The 23,459-nt window shown below is 38.5% G+C and overlaps 1 protein-coding gene across 1 annotated transcript in view; it reads left to right on the forward strand.

The window, feature by feature from the left end:
• Nucleotides 1-13,918: 13,918 nt before the first annotated feature.
• Nucleotides 13,919-23,459, forward strand: part of PALMD (palmdelphin) — a 53,922-nt gene continuing 44,381 nt past the window's right edge. The window contains exon 1 of the mRNA XM_012748646.2: nucleotides 13,919-14,408. Within this exon, the coding sequence (XP_012604100.2) occupies nucleotides 14,364-14,408 (45 nt within the window). The 5' untranslated portion in view covers nucleotides 13,919-14,363. The remainder of the gene's footprint in view (nucleotides 14,409-23,459) is intronic.

Consider the following 23,459-nt stretch of genomic DNA (forward strand, 5'->3'; position numbering starts at 1 on the left):
GGAGGGAGGGAACACGTGAAGGGACAAGATGAGCTCCATTTAGGTAGTGAAGATATAGGTAACAACCAAAAGCTCTGTGCTTAATAGGATGAAAGGGAAAAATAAAACTGGCCATGATTGGGATTAATTATGCATGCTGCTTGAGTCAGAATGTTGGCTACAAGCTCCAAATGCGTTAGCGCTTCTTTATTTGGTGGAAAGAACCAAGAGCTATTGACAGAAATGGGAATAAAAGCTGCAGCAACATTGCTGTGAGAAATAAGGACTCTCAACTGTTATTCTAACACTATATCGAAGTGATTTTAGAAAAATCTAATTTTTCTTCAAATTATATTTCTTTTTCCAGAGTGTTTACTTTACATCTTGATAGCAGAATGGCCACGGTGCGCTGAAAGATCTTCCCAGGCCACACCAGTCCTAGAGAGCTAGGGAAACCACAAAGGATTGCAGTCATCGTTGGCTCTTGAGTTCCTGGCCTGTGAAGGCATGCCACTCCTAAAAGTCCAAGCCCTTTTCTTTGATCCCAGGGAGCTCCCACACTCTCCTAGTCCTTTGTTGTAATTCCCTCCCCAACCTCTGGTGATCTCTACTATAGCAGCTGCTGCTTCAATCATGCTGGCCCCACCCCCCACCACCCATCCCCCACCCACCCCCACCCCCCGCCACCCCACCACCCCCTGCTGGACTTCTCTCTTCTCCCCACTTACGCACCTACGTTCTGGACTCAATTTGGAGATAGGTCCTCTCCTCCCTGGTTTTTACAGTTTCCTCTTAGACCCCAAATGGTAGCATTCTCCATCTGTTTTTACACCTCCTCTTTCTCACTCAGGATCTGAGATCAGCTTCTTCCTTCAGGTTGAAATCAGAGACACCTAGGTCTTCCACATAAAAGTACCCCTCCCCCAAAATAATCCTCAGTATCCTAAATTAAGGTGCACATCTTTTCAACAGTCTCTGATATCAAGGTGAGTTTTCTTACTACTACTTAGGGTGTTTCTAGAAGTTCCTGGAGCCCCAGAATCAAAGGATCAGTTCCACCATTGTCTCCCCATTCACCTAGAAGCCCACATGCAAATGCCGTGATATCACAGCATTCCCAAAGGATATGCAGATTAGGCTTCCTCCTACCCTGCCGGCTACCCCCTACCATCCTTCTCCTGTTGAGGTGAAACGCTTTAATGTAGCATAAACTTTGAAGCAAATGGAGGTAAAAAATTTAAAAGTTCAAGGTGGGCAAAGGGCATAAACAAACTTTTCAAAAGAAGGCAGACTAATGGCCAACAACCATATGAAAAATTGCTCAACATCTCTAATCATCAGAAAAATGCAAATCAAAACCACAATGAGGTATCATTTATCTCCAGAGAGAATGGCCTTTATCAAAAAGTCCCAAAACAGTAAATGTTGGCATAGATGCAGAGAAATAGGAACACTCATACACTGCTGGTGAGATTACAAACTAGTACAACCTCTGTAGAAAGTAATATGGAAATACTTCAAAAGGCTACAAGTAGAACTACCATTTGATTCAGCAATCCTATTACTGGACATCTACCCAAAGGAGAAAAAAAACATTCTATAAAGAAGACATCTGCACTAGAATGTTTATAGCAGCACAATTCACAATTGCAAAAATGTGGAAACAACCCAAGTGCCCATCAATACATGAGAAGATTAATAAAATGTGGTATATGTGTACCATGGAGTTCTACTCAGCCACATAAACAATGGTGATATAGCAGCATTCACATTATCCTGGGTAGAGCCCATTCTACTAAGTATCACAAGAATGGAAAAATAGGCACCACATGTACTTACCGTCAAATTGGTATTAACTGATGATCAACACTTACATGCACATATAGTAGTGACATTCATCAGGTGTCAGGCAGATAGGAGGGGGAGGGGGGATGGGTATATACACACCTAACAGTACAGTGTGCACCGCATGGGGATGGACACACTTGAAGCTCTGAATCAGGTGGGGCAAAGGCAATATATGTAAACTTAAACATTTGTACCCCTGTAACATGCTGAAATTTAAAAATTAAAAAAGCTCAGATTACCAGCCTTCTTTATTGCAGAATTTTACTTGAAATAGGGAAACACTCTACTGAAAAATAAAGAAATAAGCTAGTCAGTGATTTGGGCTTCAGTAAATGCAGGAGAAAAGAAAAACTGAACGTGAATCAGCTAATACTTAGGACTTCTCTGTAGGAGTCAAGTATTTCTCCCAAATAGAGAGGTCAGCAGGCTGCTGTGTAACATCTATTCTATCAGCTAGAACATTTTGCTCTTTAGTATAATGAAGCTTGTAAATAAAGCTAAGCTTTGAATTGTTTCCTAAGGGGAAGATCATGCAGTCTGCTTTGGTGGAATGTCGAGACGTAAGGGGAAAAAGAGATCATCAATAAACAAATGCATAGAACTGAATCATGACATTCTTTGTTGTGGACAAGCCCGTCTTTATTTTAAGCCCTATGTTAGGGAGTCACTGCTTCTCCTCTTTACAAATAACTTGGCATTTAGAGGCTACCATTTGTAATGGCGTGCAAGAACCTCTCTGCACATTTCCCTATTGCACACCATTTGTTTATATTCCATTTGTCAGCGTGTACATTTGTGCCTGGTAGATTTGTGAGAAGGGGGAGAAGACCCAGCAGTCTCACAAAGCTCAACACAAAATGGACAGTGTTTACACTGCCCAGTTGGAAGTGAGCTTACTGCCTGCAATAGCTGCAGGAAACACAATATGCACTTACTCCATTAGGCCATCGTACAATGCATTTTTGCTTCCTCACACAGATTTGATAAATTCAAAGAAAGGAAAATAGATCTGCCCCACTCCCTAAAACATTGTGATTTTTATTTCATTCATATCCATTTTTAAAAGGGATATGTAAATAAAAGAGGGGGATAAAAATATAGCATGATAAAAATCAAATGTCAAACAAGCAAACCATAGTAGGTTAATAAAGCTTCAGACAAAATTAATGAGAGATATTCATCTAGCTTAACCTTTGTTTTCCAATTCAATTACTGTTTTTACTCTATTCATGGGCAAACTCTAGAGTGCTGGTTACAATTGTGGTACCATAATAGCTTAGGATTTCATTTTTAAGAATACCAAGGTCCATGAGGAAAGGAGTAGACTGCTCTTTGGAAATTCACTTAGAAGGAAATTTACACTTAAATTGTTTTTAGATTTCTCTTCTGAAGATTTTTTTCTTATAAGATTAAAATTAAATATACACAAAGGAATATTTTTGCTGCTAATTTTTTTTTTAAGGAGGTAATGGACAGCTGATGTAGGTATAAAGTAACAACTCTCTCTGTCACTATTTGGGCTTTGCTCTAGGCCTTCAAATTTCACAGGAAATAAGGACTCTAATTAATCTCCAGCTCCAGATCTGAGTTCCTACAGATCTGTTTGTGGCAACTACATTTCTTGGAACCTAGTGTTCTCTTAAATCTCACCCCACCCACACCACTGCTTGACTGCATAATACAATTCTTTCAGTCTTTGCCCTGGGCACGCATTAAGCAATCTAACTCCTACAGTTAGAATCTCACCAAAAAGAAGAGAAGAGAGAGGACAAGAGAAGGGAGGGTAAGGATGGGAGAGGAGAAAAATAAAGACTACGAACCCCAAAGAATTCACTTTGCACAACTGATCTAAGGATGAAATAACAAAGATATTTCATACTATGCTAAAATAGAGTAAAACTTCTAAATGGAAAATATTTGGTTTTCTTTAGCTTTTTAGTTTCCTTTTTAAAGCCTATCTAAGGCATGCAATAAACACTGGCCCTTACAAAGCATTCATCTCTCCAAAGACAGATCCATTAAATATTTTGGAAGTAAACTTTCAGTTGGCATCTTTCAAAATACTTATTTCCAAAAAATCTTCAAGCTAGAATTACAATTGTCTGGAACCCAATCTGTCAGTAAGTGAAACCTCTGAGCTTTCCCTCTTAATAGCAAAATGGGCTGAAGGGCAGACACACTGACAGCTGGCTCATTTCTTGCTTTGCCATGTAAATCCACTTTAACATAACTGGCTCACACCCTCGCTTTCAGAGTGGTGGCTCTGCTTAGAAACCAATCTAATTGGATAAGCTTATAGAATATTTCCATAATGACAAAGAAGCAGACCAAGCCCTTCTAGATTTCCATAGCCAGTCTATAGGAAAGATTGCTGGACAGACAGTGTTAACGTTTAATGAATTGGCTCCCTGCCCAAATCACTCAGTCCATCTACGCCTGCGTTTTCCCATGTTGGAAATGAAAACATCTGATAGCATCTTGGTTCATGAGGAAGAATGAGACTCTGGTCTTACTCCTGAACAAATCAATTACAATATTAGGTTATATGTGCAGAGAGATGCATTTGGCAAATGAGAAAACACTGAAAGAAATAATAATGTGCCTATAAGATTTAATATATTGTCCCTTTGTATGAACTTGTCTTGTGAATAAGAAATAGTAATAATAATAGTAGTCATTTATTAAGTACCTATTATACTCCATGACCACTGTTATCTAAATACACATTTAATCTTGGTGAAAAACTTTCTTGAGATATTTGTTATTCTCATCAGCTTACACCCAGAAAAACAATGTAAACTGTTTTTACACTGTTTTTAAGCTATTTGATTAAAATAGCTTTTAATCTCTGATTTTAAGCTATTCTCCCAAGTTCACTCATCCAGGAATTGGAAAAGTTAGAAAATAAGCCCATGTCTCTCTAAAACCACCTACATTTATTAACTAACTCTCTAATGGAAGAGAACCAAGATTTTGACGTATGTGAATTAGCTAAGGCTCATTAATAAATATAGAGAGACAAATATAATGTGTATATGTACACATGTATACATATATAATCTTTGAATTCCACATGCCTTACATAATAAATGAGAATTTATAAGCCTGTACATGGACGATTTAGTAGTATGTCATTCCATCATCAGCTAAGGAATCTGCACCTGGGAAGATTATTCAGTTCATCTATGATGATGTAGAAATTCAGGGACTGTGATTATACAATGTCCCTCTGCTTCCCCACCCCAAACCCCTGACTCATTCCTTTGGTTAATTAACTCCTTATTTGTCCAAATCTAAAAGACTCGAACACTCAGCTCAACTGTCGTCTCTGCTAGTATGACTCAGCCTAACTCTGGCCTTCCTTGCCCTGATTCTGACTTTGGTGACCTTCTGACTTTTCATGAAGCGTTTACCTATCTTCTGTTTACCTCCTGTCTTCTCCACTAAAAAGAGTTCATTGTCTTATTTATCTTGGTTTCTAGTGCATAGCATGATATCAGTTACACAGTCAGTAGATGTTTAACCAGTGTATGATGTATGGATAGATGAATGAATAAATGATCAGATCTCAAAGTACTGGGCTTCCACATAGTAGTGAAATTCTTTTACAATTCCATATCCAATTCCCAAATTGCATTCCTGTGGTGGCCAAACAGTTCTTTGAAATCTTTGAAAGAATACAAGTATTTTAGATCTAAATACTAGGACCAGGAGTCCCCATGTCTAAATTTGTGAGTCTAGTAGAGTCTATTGAATCAACAATTCTCTATGGGAAGATAGCTTCTCAATGATCAGTTTCAATTTCTCTATTTGAATTATGATCCCAATACAAACGTAAGGGGATTTATCTTGCTATACCAACAAAAACTAAGATCCAGACTTAAGGAGAAAGAAAACAAGGGAATGCAACAAGTTCAGAAATAGAAACTCAATATTTCTTTGTACAAATCTAGGGCAAAAACTTTCAACTACTCGAATGCTCAAACTTATAATCAGTTACTCTTTAAACTATAACCACAAACTTTGAGAGAAAAAGGAGAAATACTTTTCAAAGAAAAAAAAAAATCAAAGGCCAATATTTCTCAAGTTCATAAAACAGCTGAACACACACAAAAGCAATCTGGGTAATTTAAACATCCAGTTTAGTATGCACTATTACATATTATGAACACCATTCAAAATACTTTTGACTTCAGGAGCATTTTTTGGTCCAAATATTTTAAATATTATGTTGAATCGACTGGATAAAAATGGAAGTGTCAAGTGAAGGTATCACAGTGGAACAGTGATTTTGAAAATACCCGAAGCCCAAAACAATGCTGAGGGAAGGGCGGCTTCCTTACATTGCTAACAAAGGAAGGAAAGTGAGTAAGGCAAAGGGCCCTCACCAAATGCTCTTACTCAAAACAAGTATATTTAAAGTTCAAGCTAGGCAGACGGTCCTTTTCATCCTCCTCTATGGTGCACACCATACAAGGAACGAACGCCACGAGGTTCGGATGTGTGAGCAGTAAATTAACAGAAGAAAATGCAGTGTGCTGAGGCACTTGATCTTTGTGGAGTGATAATTATAGAGTTTAGCCTCCAGTTTAAAACTTTGCTAATACTTTTTATAACGTTGATTATTGTCACAGCCATTTGTAAATTAAGACAGAGGAAACTATAAGATCCAAAATATGTTCGATATTAGCTTTTCATGTTATGAGAAGGGAAATAAATCGTGAAACATTTTCAGTTTGTTTGATGGGTGTTTGGGGAAATTATTTGCTGTGTGTTTGGGTTGTTAATAGGCTATTTTTTATCTGTGGTTATTTTTGATAATGTATTAGATAATGTAGTCTGTGCTCAGAAAACAGCTGCACCTTTTATCTTCAAAAAGTCAATTGGTTTAGTTAAATATCCTTTTCCCCTAAATGGAGCAGGTGTTTGACCTCTAGGAGACTCTGAAAGAACTATATAGATGTTTCAAAAGAAAGCAAGAAGAAAACACTATTCCACTCTATGCTAGTAGAATTTTTTTTATTCATGTACCAATGGAATACTTCACTTAGAAAAACAATTATAGTCTAACTTTTAAACAAATTTCTAAGAAAAGAAATGGCTGTAGACTATGTTCATTCTTAAAAAGCAATTCCACAAATCATCAAAAGTATTGAATTTTTTTGTTAGACATAATATATTATTCTAGGCACGTAATAATCCATCTGATTATTATTCTGCCTATATCTGCCTATTATTCTAGGCATGTAATAATCCATCTGATTAAAACTTGTGCTATGGTGTCTCATTACAACTAGGGAAAAATAGAGGTAGAATGATATAGTGGACCAAGATAGAGCTTTGCATCCAGACAGCCTTAGATTTAAATCCTGGCTTTACTGTTTACTGGATATATCACCCATTGGTGGGTTAGTTAATCTTTTTGAGTATCAATTTCCAAATCCATCAAGTAAGCCTAAAAGCATCTGACACATATTGGACAATCAAACAGACACAATGATCATCATTCAACATTTACTTAGTATTCACTAGGTACCAGTCTGTTCTAAGCAGTTAGAATACAGACAAATCCATTCTCTGTGTGGAGGTTGCATTATAGTGAAAGAAGATAGACAATAAACCAAAAAAAATGCATTATATAATAGTGTAGAATATGGCAAGGGCTATGGTAAAAAATAGAGTAAGGTGAGGAGGATTGGTAATATCAAAGGGGATTTGTGGTTTTGTATAGTGTGATCGAATTGGGCCTCATTGAGAATTTGGCATCTGGGCAAAGACCTACAAAAAGTAAGGTAATGAGGCGTCCAGATTTCTGGAGGAAGGCAGAGGTAAGAGCCCAGGACCCTAGGACAAAAGAAAAGTCTAAGCTGGAAATATAAATAAATGCATGCGTCTTGGCATCTAAATGGCATTAGCATGAGACTAAATGAGATCTCTACAGAGTGAGTAGAGAGGAATAGAGAAAAGATCACCAACAACTGAGCCCTAGTGCACTACAATTTTAAGAGGTTGGAAAAAAGAGAAGGAACTGCAAAGAAGGTTAAGAAGGAGAATAAAATCAAGAAAGTGAGGTGTCCTGGAAGCCAAGTGAAGAAAGAAGGAGGGAGGGATCACGTCTGCTCAAATGCCATACACAGTTCAAGAGAAGCACCTGTGCTATAAGCTGTCCTGAAGCCTACAGTATTTTTCCCCATTTATCCTCTAAACCATAAAGTTCAAATTACCTAACAAAGAAATGTATATATTACGGACTATATAGTATAGTGTACCCTAGAATGAAAATAAAGCAGTATCAGGAATGTCTTGTAAGTTACGTGGTCACCCTACTCCCATGTTATTTACTTGCCTACAGCAATTAAGTCCCCTCCAGGGGTCTACTAGAGAAGGAAAGGACAAGAAAAAACTCACATCATCCAGTGATGTGGGAGAGAAAGAGTCAAGGATAAGAAGGGTAGAAATGGAGTGGTTAGCACACAGTAAATCTGAGGATCAGAAATTTTTAAATGATTCTCTCAGAGATACAACATAGGAAAGAAACTACCTGTCCTTCAGCTGACACCACTTCTAGCCTCCAAAAGTCTGATAAATCATAAAGAGGGAAAGAAGGAAAGAGGGGGGGGGGTCAGAAGGAAAGTGAGCACCCAGGTTTTTTAACATGAGATCTGGTTTCCAAAAGGCTCTAGAAAAGTCTTTTCACATATACACTCTAGAAATACTTACTGCCTTTGGCTTCCTTCAATTCTCATCCTGCCACTGTTTCATTTGATTTTATTTTTATATGTTTTTTTAATCCAAAATCTCTAATCCAAACTTCTATTTTGTACTTAATTTGGAACCTACCAAATTCTCAACCTTCTCTCCAGTTCAATCCTCTCATTGAAATGTTTTTGGACTTCCCCCTTTTTGATCATTCCCATTGCCATCGCCTTTGCATTTTAACATACTTCTATTAGCACCCTAGGTACTCCTAATCCACTTACTTTGTCCTTCATGTTCATCCACTTCTTGGCCTCTGAGTTCAGACCTTCCGAGGCTAGGAAGAGTCCTGGGGGTCTTTCTTTTTATGGAACATGGGCAAATTTTTAACTCTTTCTACAGTTACTTACTCTTCATATTTCATATCTTCCTAACAGATCATTCTACTTAATCTTTCCCTCTTTCTTTATGTTCTGAGAGAGCTGGCAGTTTTGTTCTCCTGAACTATGAATCTGATCTTTTCTCTCCCGCTTCCCTGAACAGCAAATTCTGTGTATGAATGTATATTTCTATTAATCTTTCTATCTAATTTCCCCATTCCGCTCCAGGCAAGACAATCTTCTTTCTGGACCTTTAACACATTCTGTGTTTTCCTCCCTTTCATGCTTAGAAATGCCATCTCTACTTTTAAGTTCTGCTTTCTCCCTGTGGTAGCTTTTCTGCAACTCTCATTTACCTCACTCTTCTTCAACTGGGATTAAACTTACTGCTTGTGATATACACTATTATTATTTACTTTGTGATACTATCCTGGTCTCGTATAGTGCAATAGTTAGTGTTTTGTTTTGTCAAAATATAATGACAATTAGTTTACTATTCTTTTGTCCTCTAATTGTTTTTAACATGTGTCTTATCTCTCTAACCAGACAATAAATTCATTGTAAGAAGGGGCAATGTCTCAGAATTTCTCATATCCCTTAATGTCTAATATAATGTCAGGTAGTTGATTGTAAATTTTAACTCTAGCCATCTTCATTTACACTGGCTGGCAAAAAACAAAATGTTTAGTAAAGCCAGACAATTGAAAGCAGGTAGAGCTCTATTAGGTATCTATTTTACAAAGGCTGAATTTGGTCATGAATATATCATTAAAATCTAATGGACAGTAGTTCACTAAACTATGCTGCTGGGGACCTTTCTCTATGTCTAGAGTCCCCCAGACTAATCTAGATACATTGTAATTCTGCTTACTTCCAGAGATATAACAAATTTTATACATCCATCTGAGACTTCTTTCCTAAACTCCAAACTCATATATCCAATTGCCTACTCAACATCTTCATGTGTATAGAATTAATTGACTTGTCTAAAACCGAGCTCTTGGTACCCATCCTCTCCCTCCAAATAGACTATATTTCACCAACCCTCCTATCTCAATTGATGGCAACTTCTATTTGCTCAGACCAAGAGTCTCAGAGCTATCATGAATCCTCTCTTTCTCTCAAACTCCATATCTAATCTACCAGCAGGATTAAAAGATATCCATGGTTCAACCAATTCCCACCACTCTTGCTATTACCACCATGGCCCACATCACCATTTCTCACCTGGATTACTGCAATAGCATCCCACCTAGTTTCCCTGCTTCCATCCTTGCAAAGCACTTCTCTGCTCAAAACATCGGAATGACTTCTCACACCACACAGAGTAAAATCTAACGTTCGTACAATGGCCTACCAAACCCTGCATAGATTGAAACCTGTTACATTTCTGACCACATCCCCTGTTTCTCCTCTCTCAGTAACCCCTTATAACCACATTAGCCTTTTTCCTGAAATATACCAGGTATGGCCCATTGTGGGGCCTTTGCACAGATTTGTCTGGATATGCTCTTCCCATCAGAAACCTCATGGCTAAGTCCCACCTCTCACTGACCACCTTAATGGATGAATTCTAACTTACAACCTTCTATGCCTTAACAGTCTTTATTCTCCTCTCTGCTCTATTTTCTCTCCATAGCATTTATCACTGTGGCTGTCATGAGTAAGTGCCTCTCAGGCATTGAACTACAGGAGCATAATTGACGAAGAGTACCAGCTGTTGCACTCTGAAATCCAGCCCCGTGTTTGCATCAAGGCCATGCTTCCCAGGGGCTACTCCCAGCCAATGACTGAGTGTGGCAGGAATGCTAAAGTGAGACATGCTGGACCACTCTGGTAGCTGACAACTGATTGATATCATCATGTGTTCACTCATGTGCATAGTTGATAATACTAATAACTGTTAATATTTTTAAAGCATTTGTTATTCATTGATTATGGATATATTTACTGAGCACCTGTGATATGCCAGGCACTGTGCTAGGTGTTTGGGATACATGGATGAACAAAATTCCTAATCTCCTGGAACCTATACCCTGGTAAACAATAAAATATAAATAGAATAAGTAAATCAAATATGAGGAGGTTATTATGTTATTCTAGGACTTCTAAACAACAAAATCCCACATGGATTAAATGTGCAGGATTTTATTAAGAGAAGTGACTGTATAAGAGAACATGGGGAGATAGGCAGAAAAGGCTGGAGCTGGGAAAGTCTGGGAGACTCCAGTGGAAGAGAGCAGGAGGGAAAGGTGAGTGCCAACAGCCTAATCTGCAGTGCAGTCTGCAGAGACCAGCGAGGCCATCAGAGAGTTTGAGCTCCAGGACTCCAGGCAGGTCTCCCAGGGTTTCCCAGCTCCAACCTTTTCTGCCTATCTCCCCATTTTCTCTCATGCAGTTGTTTCTCTTAATAAAGTCCTGCACACTTAACCCATCTTGGCATTTGCTTCTCAGAGGACCTAGAGTAGCGTAATCACCTCTTCATCTACTGTATTTTATTTATCTGTTATATTTATCTTTTATTGTCTACTGTAATATAAGAATATAGGGCTGGAACCCATACTACTAAGTGAAGTATCCAAAGAATGGAAAAACAAGCACCACATGTACTCACCAGCAAACTGGTATTAAATGAGCAGCACCTAAGTGGACACATAGGTACTACAGTAATAGGGTATTGGGCAGGGGGGCGGGGGGTGGGTATATACATACATAATGAGTGAGATGTGCACCGTCTGGAGGATGGTCATGCTGGAGACTCAGACTTGTGGGGGGAGGAGGAAAGGGCATTTGTTGAAACCTTAAAATCTATACCCCCATAATATGCTGGAAAAAAAAAAAAGAATATGGGTTCCAGGAGAGCAGGAATTTTGTCCATCCATGTATCCGAAACACCTAGCACAGTGCCTGATACATCACAGGTGCTCAATTAATATGTGCAGAATAAATGATAACAAACACTTTAAAAATGCTAGTAATTGGCGGGGCATGGTGGCTAGTGACTGTAATCCTAGCACTTTGGGAGGCCGAGGCAAGACAATTGCTTGAGTTCCGGAGTTTGAGACTACCCTGAGCAAGAGTGAGACCTCATCTCTACCAAAAATAGAAAAATTAGCCCAGTATTGTAGTGAGCGTCTATAGTCCCAGCTCTTCAGGAGGCTGAGGCAGGAGGATCGCTTGAGCCCAGGAGTTTGAGGTTGCAGTGAGCTATGATAATGCCACTGCACTTTAGCCTGGGTGACAAACCAAGACCCTGTCTCAAAAAAAACAAAAATGTTAGCAATTATTAGTATATAAATGAATGAATGCATGATGATATTAGTCACTTGTCACAACTCTGCTCCCTCCTAAATTCTCCGATCCTCTCATTTTATCTAGTCCTCTCCCACACTAGGAAACCGTTGGGTTTTCCTATAGCAGAAAAGAGATTTGAGAGGTAAATTGTTTTTAGGAAAAGATCCAGACTAATAATTGGATGACTGCCCATCTGTTCTGGGCAGCAAATACATAATTCTGACTGAGATATTTATCACTGCTGCTTTCTTGTCTTTAAATTCAGCCATAATCTGCAAATAAACCAAATCAGAACTTTTGAGGGCTTAATTTTTTTTTAAGTTTAAATATCCATCCAATAGTAATAGAACTTGGCCCACACCTAACCATTTCTCCTATTCTCTAGTCTCCTTCAATGTCTCTTCTGGGCACGTATGAGCAAGGACAAATTACTGTTTCAGACTCTTGGGACTGGTGGTTTTCACCATAGTATGACTGGCTCTGGATGTGGGCTGTGTGGTTGGGGAGCTCCAAATGACAACGTGGGGAAATCTTGTCTAAGACTGATAGGTTTCTGCAGAGGAGGTCCCACAGGGTTCTGCCTCAGGGTTTTACGCCCAGTGTAATGTTCTGTGAGCTAGATGGAAGAGAAGGCTGGGGTCCAACTCTTCCTCATAAAGACTGATCTAACCCTCAGCCCATGCCTCACCTTGCCCTGTGTCCTTGGGCAGGCCTTGATGAATGGCTGTTAAAAGTCAGATGGCCGAGGTCCCAGTCCTGGCATTGCTACTTTTTAGACATGTGGCAAATTACCTTTTTGGGCCCTTTTCCTCATTCTTAAAATAGGGATAATAGCACGTACCTCTTAGCACCTTGTAAGATAAATAGGACGGTTACACATTTGCCTATTCTCGTACTCAACAACAAATATTAGCTATTAGTATTACTCAAAGGAAATTAAACTATACGTTCAGTGCTTAGGTTGTCTTTTTAACCTCTTCAGCTGAGTGTTAATATGAATGTGCTCGATAACAGCCAAACACATAATAACGAGGTAGATGGTAATGAATGTTTACTACATCAAAATTTAATTAAAGAACTGGTAAGGGAAAGAAAACAGACAAAGTGAATTGCACAGCTTCCCAGCCTCTGCTTTGAACTGAGTTTCCCTGGGCTCGACGGCCTTTCTCTGAAGGGCAAGAGACTACCGCACAGGGTCAGGCTGCAGGCAGTTACAGAATGTCTCATCACACTTTCAAAGGCTCACTCCTTTCTCTTGCGTAACTAGTGAGGTCAAAATGGGCACCTTCCTGAAAGCTGAGAGTGTCATTTCTGAACAAGGTCCAAGAAAGAACTGCATTCCATAGAAATCCACGTCAAGCAATAACACAGGGTGGCACTTGATGGTGAAGCCACACTGAACACCCCTGGTGGGCCAACTTCTTAATACAGTCACGTTAACACCTTTCATTTCACCAGGACCTAAAGTTTCTGAAGTCCACGACAAACTCCTGGAGGGGGGATGGGGAGAAGGGAGAGCAGCTTTATATAGATTTACCACTATATGAAGTTTAAAGTAACCGTAGAATTTTCTATTATTATCTAAAGCCCATCGGAGGGAGAAAGGCAAACAAGTGACTTGGCATTTCTGCCCCAGTCAAGGCTGAGTTTCTCTCTCCCCACAGGCTCTGGAGCTAGAGAGCAGGTAAACGAGCTTTGTGCAAACACACACGTCCAGGGAAGGCTGTGTGTTGCCAGCGCAGAGGCTGATTAAACACTCAGCATGTTGGCTCTCTGAGCCACTCCTGGAAAATAATGAATTGGGTAAGGAACAGTTAATAAGAAAATGCGCCTTGCTAACTGTGCACATTATAACAAAGAGCTGGCAGCTCCTGAAGGAAAAGGGCTTGTGCCGCTGCCGTTCAAACTTGTCAGTCAACTCGTGCCAGCAGCCTCAGCGTCTGCCTCCCCAGCACACCCTCATTACATGTGTCTGTCTGCCCTGATCCGTGCATCTGCTCACAGACGCTCCTGACAAGTCGGAAATTTCTCCAGTTCTCCACTAGTGCAAAGGGCGGATTTCTCCCCGTTTCTCTTCTGTCACCCCTGCTCCTCTCTCCAAGGAAGCGCCTTGATTTATGGTAGCTTCGGATTTGCTTCACCGTCTGCCTGTCCTTGACTTCTAGAATGGAAGAAGCTGAGCTGGTGAAGGGAAGACTCCAGGCCATCACAGTAAGTCTGCACACAGTTATAACTCATTAAGGTGGTTGCTTAGAGGAACGGCAGAACCGTTGCTAGCTGCCCCTGTCGCTGAGCCCCCGTAAGTGGGAAAACAGAACTGTCAGCTTTCACCGGAGCTAGCGTCTCTGCTTCTCTCTTTAACCCTTGTGACCCTCTGAAACTCCTGGGCTTAGGAACCTGAGTGCAGGGCAATGTTCTTGATTTTTGAAAAGACCTTGCCTACATGTTAAACAGCAATCAAAAGCTTTAAGGCACTTTGGTTAACTAGCATTCACCTTCTGTGTGCCTTAAAAATGCAGTTTTCCCTTGTATTTATTTCTGTTTGACAGACATTAGATCAAAAAACAGATCCGCAACTTGGAAACTTTCTAAGGAATGAGTGCATCAAAAAGTTAGGATTGTTTTAAAACGGGGAGAGAAAAATAACTAAAACAAATGACCTGAAACTTTTTATTCATAGTGTAGTAGTATGTTCCAGAAAGCCTAACAGAATTAAAATGAATGTTGGCATACATAATCTAAGCATTAAACAAGAGAAAAGTAGGTAAAAGCACGTATCAGATTAATTCTAAGATATCAGTTTCCAGCAAAGTCACAAACTGAATAAGATCCTGATACAGGAATGCAGTGCATGCAATGGATTTGGAAAATATTTTGTTAATTCTGGGAAGGATAACAGCGCATTTTTTATGTTTGTTCTGGGAAAGAGTCAAAGAAGAAATGAATTACTTTTCTTAAATGATCTATTTTTTAAAAAAATGTTATAAACCCCTGTGGCACAATCATTTATCATAGCTACAACTTTTAATATAATTGTTTTAAGAAAAAAAATTTTTTGGAAATCAACATCTCAATTTCTCAGTATTTTTGCCACTGATACTAGCTGTCAGGAAGAAATTAATACTTTTTAAAAACTGATGCTAAATCAGGGATATTTTTCTTTACCCTTCAAATTCTCATAGCATAACTAATAATGCTAATCTCAATTTAGGATTTTTACTAAATGGATACAATGTCCCAGTTTCACCCAGAAAGGATTTAATAAATTAAAATGTTTTCTTAGCCCATGGTAAGGAACCAGAAGCCTATTGATAAGGTTGGCACTTTTCCATATGAGAATGTTTTTTTAAAAGTCTAACTCTTAATGATTACATTTTCCTTCCTTCAAAAAACCTGGGTCTGGATTGTTGTTTGTTTTGTTTTGTTCTTTTTGTTGTTAAACTCAGCTACCATTTCAGCTGTCCTGCTTTAAGGGACAGGAACTGGGCTCTGCTCTGTTGTTTTTGGCATGGGCCTTTTACATCACAGCTGTTGTCTAAAGGTTACTTTATTAGACTGCGTGAGTTGTGTGGTCATAAGCTCTGCTTTTTTCTAATGCTTTTATCTCCTAATTAACTAATTGAAATACACAAGTAGACCCTTGTTCCACATTTTCCTTTTTAAATTGGGGCGCACCCTTCTTAAACCCTTATTACCTCCAGTGCACCTTATAATTCTCACTGCAGCAGTACATGATCCAAAGATATGGCTGCATGCATTTATTCAGGAAGACGAGGAATTTTCGCTGAGGGTTCCAAATGCAAATAATCATAATGCCTTAAAAGCAGCCAAGAGAGTACATAGGTTCCTGAGTTTACAGATGTAAGCTTTTTTGATGATTAAAAAAAAAAAAAAAAAAAAAAACTTTTTGGATTATTCCATTAGCCTAAACATATCCCATTAGAAAGAATTAAGCAAATCTCCAAAGCAAGATCACAAAGTAATTCTAGCTTGGAAGTAATATACTTGTATAAAGATTCTAGGGGAAAAAAAATTGGGAAAAGTTTATGGGAACAAATTTCCCATAAACTAGCCTACACCTCACCAGGCTAAATCCAATCACATTTGTCACCACCTAGAGGAAAAATGGAGCAGTAATGTGTCCATGGAAACAACACATCCACTCTTCTCTCCTGGACACCCTGGAAAATGCCAGCTCTCTCCACCCTCGCCTTACCCAGGAAGCCACCCCAGCTATTCTCTTTCTCCCTGGGAAAATGAAAACACATAGTATTCAGAGAGTTTGCAAGGATCATCTTATTTTTGGAAGTACTTAAACTATTCAGAATCTCTGACCTCAGCTAAAACTCAGAGAGTATCTTCTCATTTTAACTTTTTCCTCCTACTTCTCTACACTGAAGGAACTTTTCTATATACTTCAAGAACAAAATGACAAGGCAATTGCTTAATGTACCCAGACACAGCAACTCACAGACTTCACTTTGGAAGAAAAAAAAAAAAACTTTTGCACTATAAGTGCTATTTGATTTTTATATTAAAATTTGTTTCTCTAATTGCTGGCTCTGAAATGAAATAATTTCACTGTTGTATTCATTTTACCTCATTTTAGGTGTGTAAAAGTCACAATTTCCAATGTAAAGAATTGAAAAAAATAATGTATATGCCTATAACTTGACAGAACCAAGTATAAGTCTTCTTTTTCTCCAAAGGAAAAAAAAAAAGATTGAACACATTAAGTAGTTGGAATGTCGCACTTAGGCTCTCAAAGTGAAAACATTATTGTGATGGTGCCATTCATGTCCCCTATCAGTAAATTGAAGTCTAGATTAGTCAGAAGTCTTCCCAAAGATTTAAAGAGAATAAAGACAAAATGATGAAAGTACAAAAAAACAACTTTTTTAAAAGAGGTTTTTCAGTTTGGGTGTACCAAATATAGATTCTATTTTACACAATTATATACTTTCATGTTCCTCCTTCATTACTTCATTCATGTGCCAACTCTTCCCTTGGTAAATTAATGGTTAAAGTGATTCTCAGCCAGAGTTCAGTTTTCAACTATAATTTGAAAAAAAGGCTGATTCGAATTGATTAAATATTAGGCTTCATCTTTTAAAAGTCTCTTGAGACTCTTTTCAAGTCCTTACATAATTTTAACAAATAGCTGACTTTTATACAAAAGAAGAGCTAATTGAAATAGACTAATAATTTAAAATTCACTTTTTTTTAATTTCGGCATATTATGGGAGTACAGATTTTAAGGTTTCAATAAATGCCCTTTCCTCCCCACCCCCCATGAGTCTGAGTTTCCAGCATGACCATCCCCCAGATGGTGCACCTCTCACTCATTATGTATGTATATACCCGCCCCCCTCCCCCCTCCCACCTGCCCAATACCCTATTACTGTAGTACCTATGTGTCCACTTAGGTGCTGCTCAGTTAATACCAGTTTGCTGGTGAGTATATGTGGTGCTTGTTTTTCCATTCTTGGAATACTTCACTTAGCAGTATGGGTTCCAGCTCTAACCAGGAAAATATAAGATGTGCTATATCACCGTTGTTTCTTAGAGCTGAATAGTACTCCATGGTATACATATACCACATTTTATTAATCCATTCTTGGATTGATGGGCACTTGGGCTGTTTCCACAGCCTTGAAATTATGAATTGTGAAATTCACTTTTAACATTACTGGAACTGACAAGTACCCATGTCACCAACGTTCTGGAGAAGAGTTGGGGGAAAGACTGAAGGTATCACTGACAGAACCGTCCCTCCCTCCTGAGTTCTTCTGTGGACACGAACATGGCCCACACTGAAGAGCAGGCAGAGGCCCAGGTGGACTCCCCACAGAAAGGAAAAGATCCCCTAGGACGAGTAACATTCCGTACACTCTTGACATCCTTCTCCACAAGGAACACATATTCTTATCTCAATGCCTACGGTGGGTGCTATTGGAGAATACCATTACTAACTAATATAGGGATACTCAGACTGGAGAACTAGACCTTAACCCATCTGGAGATCATAGACTAGCGAAATCTGTACTGTTTGAGTGGTGAACTCAGAAGAATTCTGAGAACTAGAATCAATTTTCAGAGAACAGATCGAGCTAAGGAAAGGAGAGGTAAGAAGAAAGCTGACATTTTTATTCTCATGAAGGTTTGCCTTTAACCATAAGGAATGTGTATCATCAACTCATTCTCTCATGCCTTTATTCAATTAATGGTTATTGGGCACCTGCCATGTGCCAAGCCGTATGCATTTAAACGAAAAGAGGTACAATAAGGGGAATTGGGAGTTCCCGAGGTGGGCATGGGAGTGGGGTGCAATTTTAAATAGAGTGGTCAGGGTGTGCTTCACAGACAGGGTGACGTTTGAGCATAAACATGAAGGAGGTGAGCTCTGTCAAAAGCTAGACAGCAATAATAGTCACAAGTACAAGCACCTGCCCAGGACTCCCTCCATTTGGAAAGGAGCCACATAAAGTCCTGACACTGGAATTTGAGCAACAGAGCCAGATTTGCTCGCCAAAGCAGCTCATGACACACAAAAAAATAAGGAGCTCTCATATTTCCCCAGATCTACGCTCTATTTCTTTCCCCTCCCAAAGAATTTTTTCTTGATTTGTAAATACAGGAATTAAAGAGGTAGGAAGATTTTTACATAAAACAGAAGTCTCCACATACAAAGACTAATATTAAAACGATAAGGTGAACAGAGACAAGTTCTATCTATTTCTTTAGCATGTGTTTCTTGCCACTGGGTGCTCTATCTCATCTCATTCTTTATTTGTCAATATCTGGAATCTTCTATCAGTCAGTGAGGCAGTTCATGACCCAAAAACTGGACCTGCGATGTAATTTGTGAGACTCCGTACACAAGGAAAATGTGGTAGCTGTTGTTCAAAAAGTACTCATAATTTCAAGATGGTAACATCAGAGCTTTATACTACATGCCGGGGCCTTCTGGGCATGATGCCCTGATGACTTCACAAGTCACATGGACAAGAAGTCAGTCCTGCTTCTGTGTTCCAGTCCAGCCCGATATATTTTCCCCTGTTCATTCTACCTGCACAAATAAGAGCATGAAAACAAGAGCAAACAGCCTGGATCTTGACCAAAGTCTACCTTAACGTGTTTGGATTATGTATTATTTAGAGTTCTAAGGACTTCTCAAAGTATAAATGGCTAAAAGAACTCATAATGTGTCATTGTTAACCAACATACCTCATGGTTAAGACATAGTTATGGAAAAAACTTTTAATTTGTCATGAGCATCCAAAGACATTCACATGAAGGTGTACATGAAGATGTAGCCGTCTTCTAAATGAAAGTGTCCTGTGCCAGAATATTCAAACAATAAAGCCTCCGCACAATTTTCCACAGTGCTGTACCAAGATTACATGTTTCTTCCAGAGAGGGAAACGAATATGCTACACCATATTTCTTTGCCAAACATAATAGCCCACCCATAAAGGAGAGCGTGTGATGAGATATAATAATTTTGATAGCTCATTAAGGAAGTTGCTTTTTGATAACAGGGAAGGTTTTCCCAGTGTGCAACAGAACGATAATGCTGCTTTGCTAAGTCCTCCACTAACGAGGCCCCCATGAACTTTCTGAATGTTACTGGATGGTCAAAAGGCCAATCTTGCTTCTTTAGAAAACTGTGATCAAAACAAATTAGAGAATAAGCCACTAAGACCAACTAGAGTATAAACAAATGCAGCATCGTTCAGTGCTATCGCTGAAATAGGACTTCCACTTCCTAATCTACAGTCTCAAACTACCTAGCCTCTCTTAAAATAAAATGAGAATATTTTAATTTATTTTAATGGCAGTGATGTCATTTTGGGAAGAGACTCCATGAATTAAGTCCCTCACCCAGAAACCTGTGGCATGTATACTTTCCTAAAACATCATCAAAGTAGTTTGAGTGAGACCTGTACTTGACGGTTTTTATGTAAATCCCCAGGGAATGAGAGGATTCCGTCAAGCCATTTAAGACATAGCACAAGGTTATCCTCTGAGGCTCTAAATGGAAATCAAAGCTGGCTTCTGTCCTAAGCGTCAAGTTTTCAGTGTAAGAGTGCATCGGTGATTGACATAGGATGATATACCATAGTCAAATAAGCTACAACAGCTATTCGTAATGTATCTATGCTAATAAATCTAGACTATAAAGGATATCTCTTCAGCAAAAGAATTCTGAGATTACTACCAAAAATAACAGCATCTATTCTTACATAGTATTTAGGCTTTAAAAAAATAAAACATTTTTGTTCGACGACTTGGGATATAGAAAATAAATAAATAAAAGTAAAAACTTGCACATCCATTATCTATTTTATCTAAATAGTGTTTTCAAAAGCAGATGTTACCATTCCCATTTTGCAGGTGGAAAACCTGAGGCCAAGACAAGTTACAGGATTAGTTAAAGGCTGGAACTTGAATCCACTCTTCTGCTTGTCAGCTTCTCTGATCACAACATCATAAATTCTTATAAACATTGAAACTGAAATCCTCACCTCTCTTCAGAACTTCCTCAGGTTTCTGTTGTTCACTCTTATGAATGAGTTTGAAGTGGAGCCAAAAGAAGAATCTCTGGAAATTCTAATTTGCTTAACCACGTTGTCTTTACTTTTTAAATTTTTAATAGGTAAATATACATATATAATTTACCATCTTTATCATCTTTAAGTGTACAGATCAGTGCTAATAAATATATTTACATTCTTTTTTGTCCTTCCTCTCTCCTTCCCTTGCTCCTTCCCAGACTTCCGTAATAGCCAATCTAGTCTTCATTTTAATGAAGTCCCCTTTTTTTTTTTTTAGCTCCTGCATTTGAATGAGAACATGCTTATTTTTCTTTCTGTGTGCTTGGTTTATTTCAGTTAACATAATAGACTCAAGTTTCATCCATATTACTGCAAATGATAGGATTTCATTCTTTTTATGGCTAAATAATATTTCATTGTGTATATATACCACATTTTCTTTATCCATTCATCCATTGATGGGCACTTAAGTTGTTAGCTATTTTGGCTATTGTGAGTAGCACAGCAATAAACATGGGAGTATAGATATCTCTTTGATATGTTGATTTTCTTTCTTTTGGGTGTATGCCCAGGAGTGGAATTACTGGATCATATTGAAGTTCTATTTTTAGTTTTTTGAAGCTCCTCCATACTGTTCCCCATAGTGACTGTACTAATTTATGATCCCACCAACAGTGTGTGAGGATTCCCTTTTCTCCACATCCTCGCCAGCATCTGTTTATTGCCTGTCTTTTTTTTTTTTTTTCTAATAGATTGAGGTCCCACAAGTGCAGTTTTGTTACATAAATATATTGCACAGTGATGAAGCTTGGGCTTTTAGTGTAACCATCACCTGAATAGTGTACATTGTACCCAATAGATAATATCTCATCCCTCACTCCCTCCCCACCCTCCCACTTCTTGGGATCTCCAATATCTCTTATCCCTTATACATTGATTAGCTCCCACTTATAAGTGAAAACATGTATTACTGTCTGTCTTTTTGACACAGCTATTTTAACTGGGCTGAGATGATATTGTGATCTTGATTTGCATTTTCTCTGATGATTAGTGATGTTGAACATTTTTCATATACCTGTTGGACATTTATATGTCTTCTTTTGAGAAACATCAGTTCAGATCTTTTCCCCATTTTTTAATTGAGTGATTGATTTTTTTTTTTTTTTTTTGCTATTGAGCTTAACCAAATTTTTTACCCCCAAACAGTCCTTGACCCCTTGCAGTCTCCTCCAAGCTTCCCCAGTCTGCAAGGAGTAAAGGTGGGCAACATGAGGATGTGGTTCCATTTCAGAAGCATTTGTCATTCTTTTAAGAGAGCTGGAATGGAACCAAAGCCATTTTTCAAAGCATCCAATATGCCAGGATATTCCTTTGTTACCGCCTCACCATTCCTCTGACATTGCACAGTCTCTTCCCTCCCGCTAAGACTTCTTAAGGCAAAGACGTCTTTGCATCTTTCACAGTTCACCCAACAGTGAGCTCACTACTAGCTGGAGCACCCAAAACAAAACAAAACAAAACATAACTACCCTGAGTGAATGAATGAATGAATGAGCAATTACAATCATGCTGAGAAGGGGGAAAAGCTAATGATTATCTGGCTTGCTAACAGATTTCGTTTCACTGAAGACCTGGCCAAGTTTACCATGACCCCTTGATTATTCAGGGACTTGTTTTGTGTTTGTTGTTTATCCTTGCTTTGTTTTGTTTTGTCACTATTCATTAGAACAAACAAGAAAGGATAGACAAAGGAATAAAAGAGAAGAACACAGGCTGGATCCCATTTAGAGATCTGCTAGAATGTGTTGTAAGGTTGGGAAAGAAATTAAAGTTCCTGAATAAAATGAGGTTTAGAAAATTTGTGCTTTTCAATTCACCCCGTAAGTATTTAATAGTAGTGATAAACATGCCCAATTTCCATGGCTAACTTAAAAACTAGGACATTCCAAATCTAGGTGCAGACATATCATAAGACCAGGAGAAAACTTAGAGATCTCTTTGTCACATTCCCACCCTCTTTATACCATGTTCAAGAGCAGCTCACCCAGCTTCTCCTTGAGCATTTTTAATATCAGGTGGATTAATACCCCCAAAAACACTCTAACCCATTTGAGAACAGCCTTCTGGGTTAAGAGCTCTGACATACTGTTCTGGAATCTGGTTGCCTTTAATTTCCACCCAGTCATCATGACTCTAGCCCGTGAAGCTACACAGCTTCATTTTCTGGATTTCAATCATTCCTCATAGCACAGACTCATTCTGGACACTCTCCAAAATGTCAGTGTCACTGTTATAGGTTGGTGCTGAAAGTTGAACAGAACTCTGACTACCACAGAGCCCTTGGTTTTATAATGTCCCTTATTTGGGGAATTATATTTCTACTAATGTATTTGGGAGGTAGTAAGATGTGGTATAAAAAGCATCATCCTTGGAGTTATAAAATTAGGTTCAACAAAAGATCCACCATTAGACCCAACCATATGACTTGAGGAAATGAATAAGCTCTCTAGTTCTCATCTTCAGGGTCTCTAAAGTTTAGAATAATAATTAATTTATAAAAGTTCAGTAAAGAAGTCAGATATATAATGAATATACAAAAATCAATAGCTTTCTGAACAATAATAATTATCAATAAAATATAATGTGGAAATATCTCATTGCTAATAACTACAAGGTAAAAAAAATTAAAACCTAAAAATAATTC

This window comes from Microcebus murinus, chromosome 2, assembly GCF_040939455.1.
Source record: "Microcebus murinus isolate Inina chromosome 2, M.murinus_Inina_mat1.0, whole genome shotgun sequence".
In the NCBI taxonomy this organism is placed as follows: domain Eukaryota; kingdom Metazoa; phylum Chordata; class Mammalia; order Primates; family Cheirogaleidae; genus Microcebus; species Microcebus murinus.